Raw genomic sequence first — 15,830 nt, forward strand, 5'->3', positions numbered from 1 at the left:
ATGTCAACATCAAGCAGAACAAGAAATACAAGGGACTGAACTGATGGGAGCACTAAAATGATTACATAAATTTTTGTTTGAAATATTGCTGATGGTTTTTGTATCTTGTTTTCCAAAGTCAACACTTCCACAGTACATCTCACTACAAAGACATTCCCCAAGGTTAGTGGGTGACCCAAAGCCAATCAGCCCACTCTGTGATTAGCCCACCGTAGTCCTATCTTTTGGTGTTGAGTGTTCCCACAACCTCCAAGGTTTGAAACCTTCCTTTTTCTCTAAGTCCCCTGCAGTAACAACCACTCACTGCAACCACTGGCTGCCACTTCCAAAACTGCAGCTTTTGCCAATAACTTGTCACCCATTACACATACAAAAGTCAGGTTTTCTCTCACAATAGAAAGTACTCCCTGGTACCCCAAAAGCCAAAGAGATCAGGTACTACTTTTAATTGCTCCTTTTTTTTTTTTTTTTTTTTTTTTTTTGAGACTGGGTCGCGCTTTTTTACCCAGGCTGGAGTGCAGTGGCGTTATCTTGGCTCACCACAACCTCCGCCTTCTGGGTTCAAGTGGTTCTCCTGCCTCAGCCTCCTGAGTAGCTGGGATTACAGGTGTATGCCACTACGTCTGGCTAATTTTTTGTATTTTTAGTAGAGATAGGGTTTCACCATGTTGGCCAGGCTGGTCTTTAACCCCTGACCTCAGGTGATCTGCCTGCCTTGGCTTCCCAAAGTGCCGGGATTACAGGTGTGAGCCACCATGCCCAGCCTTTAATTCCTCTTATAACTCTTCATTATTTAACAATTTGGTTTCCTCTATGACAATATAAACTGCAATTTATAAATTAATAGGATCAGATTTCAAAAAAAATTCTTGAACCTAATAATTCAATCTTATCTTTTAATTCTAAATACATTTTCCCTTTTTTTCCTTTGAGAGAAGGAGCTGTGAATATTATATAATCTACAATCCTTTTTGTAATGTCCAGGATTTTTGCAGAAATTGCAAAGCAGAGGATTAGATTGGTTTTGGAACTTACTAGGTTAGACAATTGTTTTAGTTGCAAACTCATGATCTTTTTAGCTTTTCCTCTTTGTTTGACTTTTTCTTTTTCTTCCTTAGGTAGAGTATGGAATATGTGATCAGCAAAATTAACTAGCTCATGAGTTTGAGAGGCAGTCCAACTGGGGCATTATCTCTTTGTTACAAATGCCAGTTCTTCATCTGATCCATTTACTAAGTTTTAGTTAAGGAGAACATCATTTTGGTAAGTTAGCATACGTTTATTCTGATAGGTCTGAATATTGTTTAAATGTTTTTTTTTTGTTTTTTTTTTTCACACTCTCATAGTATAACATTACAGGCTCATCAAGATTTTGTTGGTATTGTTATATTTTGTTCCAATTAACAACTTTTGGAAAACAAAGGGGATAGGATTTAGCAAAGCTTTGGCAGTATTGCAGGCCCATTCATGATCTGCTTCAGAAAATTTATGTAAGTCCTTTAAACAATTTCTCCAATTTGCCTTTGCTATCTAATCTTTGGCTTTACTTTCTGACACTAATATGCAAATCACTTGGTATAAACCAGAGAATCTGGGATTATAAGCTCAAACATTTAAATCACATTTTCTAGCAAATTCAGTGGGGTCCTGAAGAGGATTTGGGAATTTTTAAATTATGCCTTTAAGTTCTACTTTTGACCACGGTTGATATATCAAGTCAGGTTCTCCTCTAATGGACACAAGGTATTTCCAAAATGGAGCCAGAACAGCAGAATGAGGAAGAAGAGGAAGAGGAGGTAAATCTGGACAAGGAAGTTCTGTCAAAAGAGAAGGAGGAGGCCAGCTCACACCTGTAATCCCAGCACTTTGGGAGGCCAAGGCAGGCAGTTCACTTGAGGCCAGGAGTTTGAGACCAGCCTGGCCAACATGGTGAAACCCTGTCTCTACTAAAAAGTACAAAAATTAGTCGAGCATGATACATGCCTGTAATCCCAGCTACTCAGGAGGCTGAGGCAGGAGATGTGATTCAACCTGAGGGTGGGAGTGTGTGTGTGGAGGTTGTAGTGAGCCGAGATCACGCCACTGCACTCCAGGCTGGGCGACAGAATGAGACTCCATCTCAAAAAAAAAAAAAAAAAAAAGTAGAAACAGGAGCTGAAGGAGGGGGAAAAATTTTAGCAGTATTTTTAAATTCAGAAATTGTTTTGTACTTTTGTCTTACTCTTGCAGAGAATTGGCTTTATCACAACCTCTTTTAGAGGTTTCTAAGTACCGTTGAAAATAGCTCCCAGTTACTTTCTTTTCTTTTAGAGCCGACTTTTACTAATGGATCATGCAGATAGACTAGTTTAGGTGTTTCAAAGGTACCCCATTTTGGCCATTGTAACTTGGGGTCATCTTGAGTAATATGAGATCCATTTTCCTAGATATTTGCATGAGGAGGTGCTGTGAGTATTAAACACGAATCCAGCTGGTGTTTCTAGTGGTGGATCTCTACTTCAGGAGGAAGACTCAGTTATAGAAGTAAGGTTGCCCAAAACTAAGACTTTCCTTTTGAATGGCCAAAAAGATCTAGCAGGAGGAATTTTGATCACTCAAAAAGAAAAGTTTAAATTTGTCAATTGAACTGAGCTTCACAATCTGGCCAGTTTTAAAGACTTTCTTTTTTCAGTGATAAACTGGTATCTTCCTGACCAAAATTCTGAATGAGAGAAAAGTTTGAAAAGCTCTAAGGTATAATTCAAATAAGACCTTAATATCAGAGAAAAAGTGAAACTTACAAATCTGTGATCACCAAAATCACTAAAGAACAACAAATGAAACTCTTACCGAACAGTAGAGTTTCCATTTCAGCCCTATCAATTTAGGAATGTGTATAGGCTTAAATAATGTCTCAATCCTCAAGCAAGTCAGGAAGATTCAAACTTGAGAGGGGCCTTTCCAGGGATCATGGTTGACTCCAGAAGGTTGGATAAACTACTGGCACCAGGTCTCCAGTTGTCAGTGAAGTGACAGTGATCACTGGAGGTCTGCTTCAGGTCCCGTTTGGGTCACCAAAATGTCAACCTTAAGTAATGAGATACAGAAAATATGATTAAGCATAGAGTTTATTTGAGCTCAAAGTTTGAAGATGGCCACCCAAAAGCATAGATTCAAGTTTCCCTGAATACACACTTCTATTTGCTGTAATTACAAGTAGTTTAAACATTTTTAAAAAATAATTAGAGACAGGGTCTTGCTGGGCCTGAACTCCTGGCCTCAAGCAATCCTCCTGACTCAGCTTCCCAAAGTGTTGGGATTTTAAGCATGAGCCACTGCACCCAGCCTTACCAGTGGGTTTTAAAGGAAAAAAATAAAAAAGAGGCAATTCCTAAATTGTTTACCAAGATTTTACATTAAAATGACATAAGTTATTGATTGGCTACACATTGTTCTTTGTATCACAAATTTCAGTAACATGAAGGTAATGGGCGAGGCAGCTAGTCAAGAACAAAATGCCTTTAAACAATTGACTGGGTGCAGGGGGCCATGACTGAAGCTCCATACTCATGTCTCTCTGGGCCTGATACATTTTGCACACCTCACATAGATCGGATCGCTCTGAGCTATTTCTCTTTTTCTCAGGGATAATAGTATTTTTCTCATAGGAGTTTCATAAAGATTAAATAAGAAATAGCAAATTGCATATAGTGTCTAGTACAGAGTAAGTGTTCAATAACAGTTATGATGAAATGATTGCAGTAATTGAGAAAAGAAAGGAGAAATAGGAGAGAGGAGTAAAATTCCTTAAGAAGGTCAAGATGTATGCCCTCCTAAGCACAGGTAGTGGAATTAACTCGGCATTCACCAGGGAATAGGAAACTTTTCCCTTCACCCTTTAGGGTTCACTGAAAACTGACAAAAGGCAGATTAATAGGAGAAAAGGCATACACAATTTTATTTTCATGTGAATAGCATGGGGGAATCACAGAATGGTGACCCAACAATGCACTATTATACAGAAGCTTATGTACCTGTTTTCAGAGGGGAGAGATGTACTGACTTGGGAGGTAGGAGGCAGATGATATAGAAAGGCGAAGGACAGGTCAGGCACGGTGGCTCACGCCTGTAATCGCAGCACTTTGGGAGGCCGAGGTGGGCAGATCACCTGAAGTCAGGAGTTTGAGACCAGTCTGGCCAACAGGGTGAAACCCTGACTCTACTCAAAATACAAAAATTAGCTGGGTATGGTGGTGGGCGTCTGTAATCCCACCTACTCAGGAGGCCGAGGCAAGAGAATCGCTTGAACCCAGGAGGTGGAGGTTGCAATGAGCCGAGATCACACCACTGCACTCCAGCCTGGGCAACAGAGCGAGGTTCCATCTCAAAAAAAGAACCAGAGCTGCACAGAAACAAAGTCTGTCTTATTATGTAGATAAAGTCCCTGGGAAATCTCTTGGTGCTGCTCTCAGAAGAACAGATGAAAAGTCTGTCTGGGGGTGGGGATGACCCCCAGTCTCTTCTCTGGTGGTTGATCTTTCCTGGTTATTTGATGAGATTCCTAGGGAGGGAGTCTTAAGACAATTGTATTCAAACTTTCTTCTTCAGATAAGAAATTCCAGAAAGAGTCTTTCTTATTTATTTTTTTATTTTTATTTTTTTGAGACGGAGTCTCCCTCCGTTGCCCAGGCTGGAGTGCGGTAGCAGGATCTTGGCTCATTGCAACCTCCCTCTCCTGGGTTCAAGCGATTCTCCTGCCTCAGCCTCCCGAGTAGCTGGGATTACAGGCACCCACCACCACCATGTCTGGCTAATTTTGGTATTTTTAGTAGAGACAGGGTTTCACCATATTGGCCAGGCTGGTCTCGAACTCCTGACCTGAGGTGAGCTGCCCACCTAGGCCTCCCAAAGTGTTGGGATTACAGGTGCGAGCCCCCATGCCTGGCCAAGAGTCTTTCTTAGGGTGCTTCTGGAAACAGGATCAGAGAGACAGGAAGGTGGGAGAAGGGGCATAGAGAAAGACCTTTCTTCTCAGGCTTATTTTTGAGGATTTTCAAAAGCACTCAGCATGGCTATATTTGGGGAATCACTTCTGTGCCCCAACACAGGGAAGAAAAGGGAGAAACACACTAGATACGGATTTTTTTTTTAATTTTTATTTTTTGAGATGGGGTCTTACTTTATCACCCAGGCTGGAGTGCAGTGACACAATCATGGCTCACTGCAGCCTTGACCTCCTCGGCTCAAGTGATCCTCCCACCTCAGCCTCCCAAGTAGCTGAGACCACAGGTCTGCACCACCACATCTGGCTAAATTATTTTTATTTTTTTTGTAGAGATGGGGCCTCCTTATATTGCCCATGCTGGTCTCAAACTCCTGGGCTCAAGTGTTCCTCCTGCTTTGGCCTCCAAAGTGTTGGGATTACAGGCGTGAGCCACTGCACCTGGCCTAGAGCTAGAATCTAAAGCACTTGGCAACTTGAGAATAAGAAAGAGCAGTCAAAGTTGATTATAAAATTTTGAGGCAAGCTGGGTGTGGTTGCACCTGAGTAGTTGGAACTTGTAATTCCAGCTATTCAAGAGAGCACCTTGAGTAGGTGGAACCTGTAGTAATTCCAGCTACTCAAGAAGCTAGAATATCTATATTCCAGACAAGAAATTCCAGAAAGAGCCTTTCTTATTTATTTATATTTTTTGATTTATTTATTTTTATTTTATATGTATATATATTTGATGCTAACTACAAGAGTGGTGTCAATAACAAAAACAGAGAAGTAGTTTTCTCTATTTTTTTGGACTACTTTGATGGGAAGATAATAAATTTTATTTCAACTGTTAAAGTAGGAAATGCTTATAAGACATCCAGATGGAGATATTAAACAATGAGAATGAAGGCCAGAAGAGATCAAAAAAGGACTTGAAACTGGAGACAGATTTGAAATCATCTACTTGGTGTTAAATAATGACACTGTGGGAGCAAGAGAATTTATTAATTTTGTATTGCTAGTGTATTCTGTACATGCTGGTCTTGCACATAGTAGGTGTTCAATGAACATGTTTTACTGTTGTCGTTGAAAAAGAAAACAGAATTATCTAGATAATCTACAATTAGGAGAAGAACGAGGACTTGATTGAGGACCCAAAGGATGACCAAGAAGAGGTGCAGGAGAAAACCCAGAATTCTGCAGTGTCTTGGCGATGCAAGTGTCAGAGGCATTTGAACCAGAGCTACTCGATCTTGAGTGAGGGCTAAGAAAAGTGAGGCTGGGACTTGCTGGGCTGCATTCCCAGGAGGGTAGGTATTCCTAGTCGCTACATTAACGGAACAGATTAATAACGTTTACTAAACAGACCCAGACTCAGGAATGTCCTGATATCTTGAAAACAAAAGCACTCCTAATTTTGCTTTAAAGATAAATAATATCAATTCTTGCAAAATACAGTAATTAAGAAAATTAATTTTTTAAATCACAAACCCTTGTAGCAGAGCAAATCTCCCCATGTTTTTTGTTTGCTTGTTTGTTGTTGTTATCCTATATATAAATAAGCATTGTACCTAGGGGTGGGCGCGTTCCTCCTCTTACTTTCAGAAACGCTCTACTCTGTCTATAGAGTAGCTATTCTTTCACCACTTTACTTCCTTAATAAACTTGCTTTTGCTTTGCACTGTGGACTGGCCCCAAATTCTTTCTTCAGTGAGATCCAAGAACCCTCTCCTGGGGTCTGGATCAGGAGCCCTTTCTGGTAACATAAGGAAGAGAAATTCATGAAGGAGAGGGTGGTCTACAGTGTGAAATGCCAATGAGAGATTAAGGACCCTGTGGACTGAGAAACTTTTTGGAATTGGCAAATTCTTAAAAATATAAGCTCCATGAGGGCAGATGTTTGTTTAGAGGCAGGATCTTACTTATTGCCCAGATTGGAGGGCAGTGGCTATTCACAGGCACAATCACAGGGCACTGCAGCCTCAAATCCCTATGCTCAAGTGATGGTCTTGTCTCAGCCTCACAAGTAGCTGAACTACAGATATGTGCCTGGGCTTCCGCTGAGAGCAGATATTTTTGACTGTTAGCAGACTGCCTGTAACATTGTAGGTGCTCAACAATAAATACTATGAACAAAAATTCTCTGAAAAGGAATTTAGAAGAAAGAGAGTATTCCAATGAACAGTTTGCAAATTGGGGAGACATAGCCTTTGGCACAAAAGGAAGGTACATTCCAGAGAACAAAGGGAGGGATTGTTTTTATACAGAAGGTACCTACCCAGGTTCCCATGCTCCTCCATTTATGCAAATGAAGGATGCAAACTTGCTTAGTTCTGATTGGTTGATGTTTGCTGAGTTTTGGTTGGTTGACACAGGTTACAGCTTATTGGTTCGTTCTGGAGTATAAACAGGAACTGGCAGCTATGAAAGCTGAAAAGTTAAGCAAAAGGCTGTAAGGAACTCGGAGTACATGTGTGATGTCTAATCAGCAAACGGCCAATTGGCTCTATTTTCAATTCAGGCCCAGTTAGACACTAAGGATTTATCTTGAAGGATTGGCTTTTTCAGGTTTCACAATGCAGAACAAATGAACTGATGATATTTCAGAAAACACTTTCAGAAAACTGTTGGGCACAGAAGCCAAATCTTAAGGAATAAATAGAGTTGCCACTTTCCTAAAAAATACCCTGCTGTTTCTCATCTGTTTTCCCCATGTAGTCAGAGTGATTTAATGCAGTTGTGTAATAATGGCTCACTGCAGCCTCGACCTCCCAGGCTCAAACTATTATCCCACCTCAGCCTCTTAAGTAGCTGGGACTACAGGCATATACCACTACGTCTGGCTAATTTTTAAATTTTTTTGTAGAGACGGGGTCTCAATATGTTGCCCAGGTTGTTTTTGAACTCCTGTGCTCAAGTGATCCTCGTGCCTTGGTTTCCCAAAGAGTTGGGATTATAGGTGTGAGCCACCATGCCTGGCCAGAATGACTTTAAAAAAATTAAATCATCAGATCATGTAACTTGCCTTCTGAAAATGTTTCAGTGGATTCCCATTGAACTTAAGATTTAAAAAAAACAAAACAAATCCACATTGCCTGAGATCACGAACTCTGCACAACCTGGCCTATATTTTCAACTGTACTGCATACCACTTTACTTCTCCTGCACTACACTCCAGCCATGACCTTTAACCAGAGAAGAGAGACAAATTCTCACCTTTCCCTTCTATTCCTTCGTCATACCAATTGTCTTCCTGTATTAGGATATTTGCATATGGTTCCCTTTGTTTAGAATATGCCATCCTATGACACATGGTCTCCCACCAGGATCTCCCAGCCAAACTTCCTTCTCATCCTCAGGTTTCTGTTCAATTGTCATTATCACCTCCCCAAAGGGTTCTCATTCCTGTGTACTTGGTTTAAAGTTGTCCTTCCCTTAGCCCCCATTGCTCTCAAATGACCTTGCTTTGTTTCCCTCATAAGACTTGCTTTATGTCCCTCATAGGACTTCATACAGTTTGGAATTACCTTGTCTATTTGTTCATGCATTTATAATCTGTCTCCTCCCACCAGGATATAAACTATGTAAAGAGAGAGAACATGCAAACTGGGAGGAGAGTAACTGATGAATAAAATTTGAGGAAAAGAAAAAAGGGATGAGATGAAGAACTCAAAGGGAGGAATGAGAGTACCTTTCTTTCTCAGAAAGAAGAGCCAAGAACATGGAAGAGAGCAGAAACATCGGGGAGTCTGAGGTGGAACACGCTGTGTAACCTGACAAGTTATTTTTCCATCAGCCTTTAATTACATAGTTAAATTGGCTGTGGGAATAGCAGCAAACTATTTGATTTTAGGTTGCCAGCTGGCTCTGGAAGACATGCATGTGTATGGGGTGGAGAAAATCCTTTTCCAGATTCTTTTTTCCTTGTCTTTACTAGGCTGAACAAGAAGAATCAGTGGCCATATTATATATGTAAAATGGGCTTTGGGAACTGCAAAGGTCTTTACAGATGTGGCTACTGTTATTTTACTTTGTGCGTGATTCTAAGGGAGGTATGCACCGTCTGAAGCGCCAGGAAGGAGCATCTGGGTGGATGTCCATGATGGCTCCAAAGGGACTTCAGCATTTTTCCTCAGAGACAGTGAGTTCAGATTTACACTGTATTTGTTTTTTATCGCAGGCTTTGAAATGACTAAGCATTAAATTCACATAACCCTGCTGTGAAACACATTATAATAATGTTATTATAACCCCATTTTCTGTTGAAAGATAGAAATAAGATTTGTTCCAGACTAAACAGGAAGTCAGTAATAAGATTAAAGTTACTGGTTAATCTAGGCTTTCTGATTGTGCATACATTACATCTTTTAAACACATAAGGTTCAGGATGACAACTACCAGCAGCATGATTGGTGTTCTTTTCTATTCCCTCCCTCTCCCCTTACCCCCACAGTAGTGTAGACAACCAAGGTGATATGGTTTGGATTCGTGCCCCCCCACCCCAATCTCATGTTGAATTGTAACCCCCAGTGTTGGAGGAGGGGCCTGGTAGGAGGTGACTGGATCATGGGGACAGATTTTCCCCTTGCTGTTCTCATGATAATAAGTTCTTACGATCTGATTGTTTAAAAGTGTGTAGCACCGCTGGGCATGGTGACTCATGCCTGTAATCCCAGCACTTTGGGAGGCTGAGGCAGGTGGATCACGAGGTCAGGAGTTTGAGACCAGCCTGGCCAACATGGTGAAACCCCGTCTCTACTAAAAATACAAAAATTAGCTGGGCGTGGTGGTGCATGCCTGTAGTCTCAGCTACTCAGAAGGCTGAGGCAGGAGGATTGCTTGAACCCAGGAGGTGGAGGTTGCAGTGACTGAGATCATGCCACTGCACTACAGCCTGGGTGACAGAGTGAGGCTCCATCTCAAAAAAGAAAAAAAAAAGCGTGTAGCACCTCCTCCTTTACTCTCTTCCTCCTGCTGTAGCCATGTAGGACGTGCCTGCTTCCTGTTTGCCTTCCACCATGATTGTAAGTTTCCTGAGGCCTCCTCAGCCATGCTTCCTGTATAGCCTGTAGAACTGTGAGTCAATTAAACTTATTTTCTTTATAAATTACCCAGTCTCAGGTAATTTTTTTATAGCAATGTGAGAACAGACTAATACAAAAGGCATGTGTGTATGGTATGTGAAAGACAGATGAAGAAAATATTAAATATGAGTATTTATAACTATCTATAACTATAGTTTATGACTAGTAGCAAACTAGTGCTGCTTTCTAGTATTTGGGATTGCAGATTTTCTGTGCGTGACTGTGCTTCCCTGGGAGATGCTGGCACAGAGCTGTGTGTCATGGGAAGGGGAAGCTGGCAGTGGGCAGGCGCTGCAGAGTGCTCATGAAGAACCTTCCTGGGCTGCTGATTTAGAGGTTGGGGAGAGCAATGGTGAATGAGGATGATGATTTAGCTGTTACCATAGAGAGTGAAGATAGTTAATGATTTGTAGTAAATAAGGCTGGGAGAGGCCCACAGGAAACTTTCATAAAAGACAAACATTCCTTGTCTTCAAAATATTTACAGTTGGTACTATGCTTTTCTTCCCTTCTCTTGTATATTTCTTTAAAAAATCTAATTTGTCATTTTGAAATAGGTCTAGAAAAGTCGATGTCCTATGAGGGTCAAGTGAGGGCTTGACTGAAGCACTGAAGGTTTGGCTCTTCCCATGAGTAACCCTTTACTTCCGATGATGTAGATAAATGACAATATAGATAAATTGGGAGCCAAAGGGTTTTCAGGAATTAGTAATGCTGTGGTAAGCAAACTGTGGGTAGAATTGTGGCAGTGGTTGTTGCGTATGAGGGTGCTGAGAGGAGGCATTTCTGTGTGCCTGCTCAGTTCTCTGGGTGGGGGACTGCCACTAGTTCAGGTGCAACTCAGGCAAGCTCCCAAAGCAGCTATACTTGCCTGCTTCCTAACAGCTTGGGCAGCTTGGGAGCTCTGCAGAGTACACATAGGCCCTTGGACCCCCACTTTTATTTTATTTTTTTCTTTCAATTTTTTATTTTAGGCTCAAGGGGTATGTGTGCAGGTTTGTTACAGGGGTAAATTGCATGCTGTGGGGGTTTGGTGTACAGATAGTCTTGTCACCCAGGTAATCAGCATAATACCCTATAGGCAGTTTTTTAATCTTTGCCCTCTTCCTACTCTCCACCCTCAAGTAGGCCTCAGTGTCTATTGTTCCCTTCTTTGTGTCCATGGGTACTCAGTGTTTATAATTCCACCTGTAAGTGAAAACATGTGGTATTTGATTTTCTGTTCCTGCATTCATTCATTTTGGATAATGGCCTCCAGCTCTATCTGTGTTGCTGCAAAGGACATGGTCTCACTCTTTTTTGTGGCTGTGTAGTATTCCATGGTGTATATATACCACATTTTCTTTATCCAGTCCACCACTGATGGGCATCTAGGTTACTTCCATGTCTTTGTTATTGTGAATAGTGCTGTGATGAACATACACGTGCATGAGTCTTTTTTTTTTTTTGAGGCAGGGGTCTCACTCTGTTGCCCAGGCTGGAGTGCAGTGGCATGATCTTGGCTCACTGCAACCTGACTCCCAGGCCCAATTGATCGTACCACCTCAGCATCCCAAGTAGTTGGGACTACAGGCACTCGCCACCATGCCCAGCTAGTGGTATATGTGTGTGTGTGTGTGTGTTTGTCATGTTGCCCCGGCTGGTCTCCAACTCCTGAGCTCAGGGTGATCCACCCGCCTCAGCCTCCCTAAGTGCTGGGATTACAGGAGAGTCACTTAGCCTGGCCATCTGTGCATGTGTCTTTATGGTAGAACGATTTATATTCCTTTGGGTATATACCCAGCAATGGAATTGCTGTGGACTCCCAATTTTAATGACAGTACTTTCCCTATTTTAAAAGACTCCTATGATCCTGTGTGAAACGTAGGAGATTGAAAGAAAAAAAAAGACTCCTATGATTCTTTCTTTCATCTCCAACCAACTTAGGCTAGAAAGAAGGAAAATCAAATAGGCAGGCATGGTGGCTCACGCCTGTAATTCCAGCACTTTGGAAGGCCGAGGTGGGCAGATCACCTGAGGTCGGGAGATTGAGACCAGCCTGACCAACATGGAGAAACCGCGTCTCTACCAAAAATACACAATTAGCCGGGGGTGATGGTGCATGACTGTAATCCCTGCTACTTGGGAGGCTGAGGCAGGAAAATCGCTTGAACCTGGGAGGCGGAGGTTGCAGTGAGCTAAGATGGAGTCATTGCATTCCAGCCTGGGCAACAAGAGGGAAACACTGTCTCAAAAAACAAAAAAAAAAAAAACAAAAAAAAAAAAAAAGAAAGAAAGAGAATAAAGGGCAGCCCAGTTCTGATTACAGCCCACTAAATGCAGTTACTCATCAATTACTTTATAGTCTCAGAAATATGCACCCATTAAGATTCAGCACATGTATAAATAAGCTTATGTACCTAATGTTTAAACACACTTTAATACTAACCCTACACTGTATGTATGGTTTATTCTTGCCACCCTTGTATCTTTCCAGACTCACACATTACCATCACTATGCTGCCTTTTATTTGTTGTAGAAAGTACCCCAGAGTTGGAAGATCCCGGATTTCAAGCCTGTTTCTCCCATTATTATATGGCTTGTAGGAAGGGGAACCATCTGAAGAGAAAGGGTAGGTTTCTCTGGTCTCAGGTCTCAGAAGACCAGTGGCCTTATAAAACCGTAATTCCGGCCGGGCGTGGTGGCTCACGCCTGTAATCCCGGCACTTTGGCAGGTTGAGGCAGGCAGATCACGATGTCAAGAGATCAAGACCATTCTGGCCAACATAGTGAAACCCTGTCTCTAGTAAAAATACAAAATTAGCCGGGCGCGGTGGCGCATGCCTGTAATCCCAGTCACTTGGGAAGCTGAGGCAGGAGAATCTTTGAACCCGGGAGGCAGAGGTTGCAGTGAGTCGAGGTAGCGCCACTGAACTCCAGCCTGGGCTACAAGAGCGATACTCCCTCTCAAAACCAACCAACCAACCAAACAAAAACAAAGATTGTAAATATTTGTTTGGTTTGCACTGAAAAGAGAAGGCTTCTCCTTAGAGTCTGAATCAAGGAGGAAAAGGAAGGAAAACAAGTTCATCTTACATCAAAAGTCTACTTTGTGTCGGACACTCAAATTCCTAAATGGGGAGAAATGCAAAAAACTGACTCTTCAGAGTCATAACTAACATTATCTTGGGCCACAAGCTTATCAGGAGTGCAATACAAGTCAGTGTCTTCTCTTTTCTACTTAAAGAAAATTCTCATTTTTATTTATTATTACTTTATTGCAAGGAGAAGCAGACAATAAGTAGGAGTCTTATGAGGGGCTCTGATGCATAGGAGCAATGGCGAATGAGGGTGGTGACTCACCACCCCATGGGACTTCAAGGTTTCGGTGACAGCTCGCCAGAGCCCCAGGGGGCGCCGAGATTGCGGCGAGGGGAGCCGCAGCCCAAGGCAAATCCACGCAGTTGGTCCCCGCCACGCCCCCGTAGTCACCCGCAGCCCCTCGTCGCAGGGCGCTCCGCGCATGCGCACGGGGTCGGGCTCGGGAGGCGGACCCTGGCTGCCATCTTGCAGCGCGCGGGAACCGCCGCCGCCGCTGGCCAAAAAGCGGAGCCCGGCGAAAGCGTGTCCTGCTCAGACAGCCTTCCTTCTCCATTGCCACCGTGCCGAACAGCCAGGCTGCCCAACTGCAACTGTAGGCCAATGAACTAATCCATCGCCCGCAGACCTCTCAGCAGCGGTTCGTCCCGGTGCCCACCCCCGCGAAACGGAGCGCCCGGGCACCTAGCCTCCCCGCCGGCCACGATGCCGAACGTGCTGCTGCCGCCCAAGGAGAGCAACCTCTTCAAACGCATCTTGGTGAGTGACCACTCACAAGGGCGGCCGCACTGCCGCCCCCCAGTCTCCGCGTCCTCGGGCCTTAAGGGCAAGCGGTCTGGCGGCGGCCGGCGCAGGCCGGGCTTGGCCTCCGCTGCCCACCGCTCTTTGTTTACCTCGGAGCTCGCGGGACCCCACTTTCCCGCTCCGACCGGCCCCGGGGGCAGCCGCGCCGCTCCTCCGCGCGCTTCCTTTCCTCGGTCTGCAGCGGCTCGCCTCACCCCCGCCGCGCTCTTTCCAGAAACTTCACGCCGCCCTCCGCAGTGCCTGGGCACAGCCTCCTCGGCTGGTAGTGGCTGCCGTGCGCTTTGCCACGCCGGGCTCGCAGCAGTCCCTCAGGGATCCTCCCTGGTTGGTTTATTTTGCCAGTCTCCCCTCGGTGAGGTGTTTTGCGTCCTGCATTCTCTGTTTTGCGTTTAATTCGATTGCACGGCGCACCCGCATACCTGTTAAAGCGGGATCGATGCGATGGTGGAATTTTTCCTGGTTACGAGGAAATAAAACCGGCAACTCTAGGAAGCCAAGCTTGGCACCACCTCCCGTTGGGAAAAAAGTTTGCCTGTTTATAATGTACCTCTTTGGAAGTGAATAGTTGACTTGAAGTGCTTTACTGAGTTGTCACCAACTTCAACACAGCTCTTTCCTTTCTAGTCGCACAGGCCTTGCTTGAGTAATTAAAGCCGCGTGGACTGGCTGGTTTTGCATTTAAGGGGAGCGTTTTTATTTTATTGCGGAGCAGAACCCTGAATAATGGCCCCATAGTGATGACCGCTGCGGAGCCGGGTGGGCAGTTTTCTGTGGGCTGTGTGCCAGCGTCCCTGGTGGCTTTCCAGGTTCTGTTCTTCTAAGAAGAGGCAGCATGCCTTTGCTTTCCTCAGTATCCTCTGGCTACCCTAGATTTTAAACTAATATTATTAGTAGATAACTGTCTTTTCTAGTTTATCTTTTCACCGGAAGAAAAGCTTTTATTTGCTAAACATGCATTTAGGTTTAAAGGTGAATTTATTGAAAGCTGGGTTGGCTATATGGCTGTTAGTTGTTGCTTAACTTTACTATAAGTAAAATACTGATTTTAGAGTAATATTAAGTATTAACAGCGGCAGATAATTCATAGTAGCTGTTCTGTTTCAAGCCGATAGAACCTTCACACTTAGTCTTCAGAATGTTAAGATACATAGTTAGGGATAAAAATTTTAAATATTATGTGGTGCTTAGTTTTGAACCAATAAGAGACAAGTGTGAGAACATTAAAAATATGAGTAATTAAAGCATGTGGCAGGTTGCTTCATTGGGCTTTGTATTTTTTAATTTTACTTTTTCTCATGCCCTTCTATTTTACACAGCATGGAACTGGAGAAGTAACTTATTTATTTTTATTTTTAATTTTTTTTTGCCCCGGGAATCTGAAACATTAATGAGAATATCATTTATAAATCGCTAATTGGATTTCAGGACATTTGGCATCATACTTTAAAGATGGCAGCACTTCTTTTCTCTCTATATGAATTTTTTGTAGTTCAAATCATGGATCAGTGTCGTAAGGAAAACGTTACATTACTTGTTATTCTCAAATACAAAAAAGGTAAAGTTTATCCCCAGATAAATTGGGAAATGGTAACCACTAAAAAAAAAATCAATTATTGTGAGATGGAAGTCTCTTGTTGGCCAGGCTACTGTCGAACTCCTAGCTTCAAGTGATCATCCCACCTCAGCCTCCCAAATTGCCGAGATTACAGATGTGAGCTACTGTGCCCAGCCAAGCTAAACATTTTTAAATCTAAGTATGTAATGTTTCTGATAAGGCTGCATGAATTTAGGAGGATTCTGCATAAGTGGGTGATTTTATCATTTCACAATTGCAATAAATGTGGGTAAAATTTGGCTACAACAAATTCCATAGCAAACCGAAGTCTCTATAATAAAATTA

At 43.0% G+C, this 15,830-nt stretch overlaps 2 protein-coding genes and 1 long non-coding RNA gene across 9 annotated transcripts in view; 2 read left to right on the forward strand and 1 right to left on the reverse strand.

Moving 5' to 3' along the window:
• MTRF1 (mitochondrial translation release factor 1) overlaps positions 1-14,532 on the reverse strand; it is an 85,080-nt gene extending 70,548 nt beyond the window's left edge. The window contains exons 1-3 of the mRNA XM_031655795.1: positions 14,020-14,532; positions 7,242-7,393; positions 2,830-3,066 (exon numbers count right to left, since the gene is read on the reverse strand). The gene's annotated coding sequence lies outside the window, so the exon portion shown is untranslated. The remainder of the gene's footprint in view (positions 1-2,829; positions 3,067-7,241; positions 7,394-14,019) is intronic.
• Positions 695-9,503, forward strand: LOC116270567. Its single transcript, XR_004178676.1, has 3 exons — positions 695-1,263; positions 6,059-6,273; positions 8,536-9,503. It is a non-coding gene; the product is annotated as an uncharacterized LOC116270567 (long non-coding RNA).
• NAA16 (N(alpha)-acetyltransferase 16, NatA auxiliary subunit) overlaps positions 13,542-15,830 on the forward strand; it is a 66,251-nt gene continuing 63,962 nt past the window's right edge. For all 7 annotated transcript variants that reach the window (XR_639701.2, XR_639702.2, XR_002518324.1 and 4 more), the window contains exon 1: positions 13,542-13,885. Coding sequence is in view for 4 of the 7 variants with exons in the window: in XM_003913809.2 (XP_003913858.1) it covers positions 13,832-13,885 (54 nt within the window). In the remaining 3 variants the exon portion in view is untranslated. The remainder of the gene's footprint in view (positions 13,886-15,830) is intronic.

Source organism: Papio anubis, chromosome 15 (genome assembly GCF_008728515.1).
Source record: "Papio anubis isolate 15944 chromosome 15, Panubis1.0, whole genome shotgun sequence".
Taxonomy (NCBI): domain Eukaryota; kingdom Metazoa; phylum Chordata; class Mammalia; order Primates; family Cercopithecidae; genus Papio; species Papio anubis.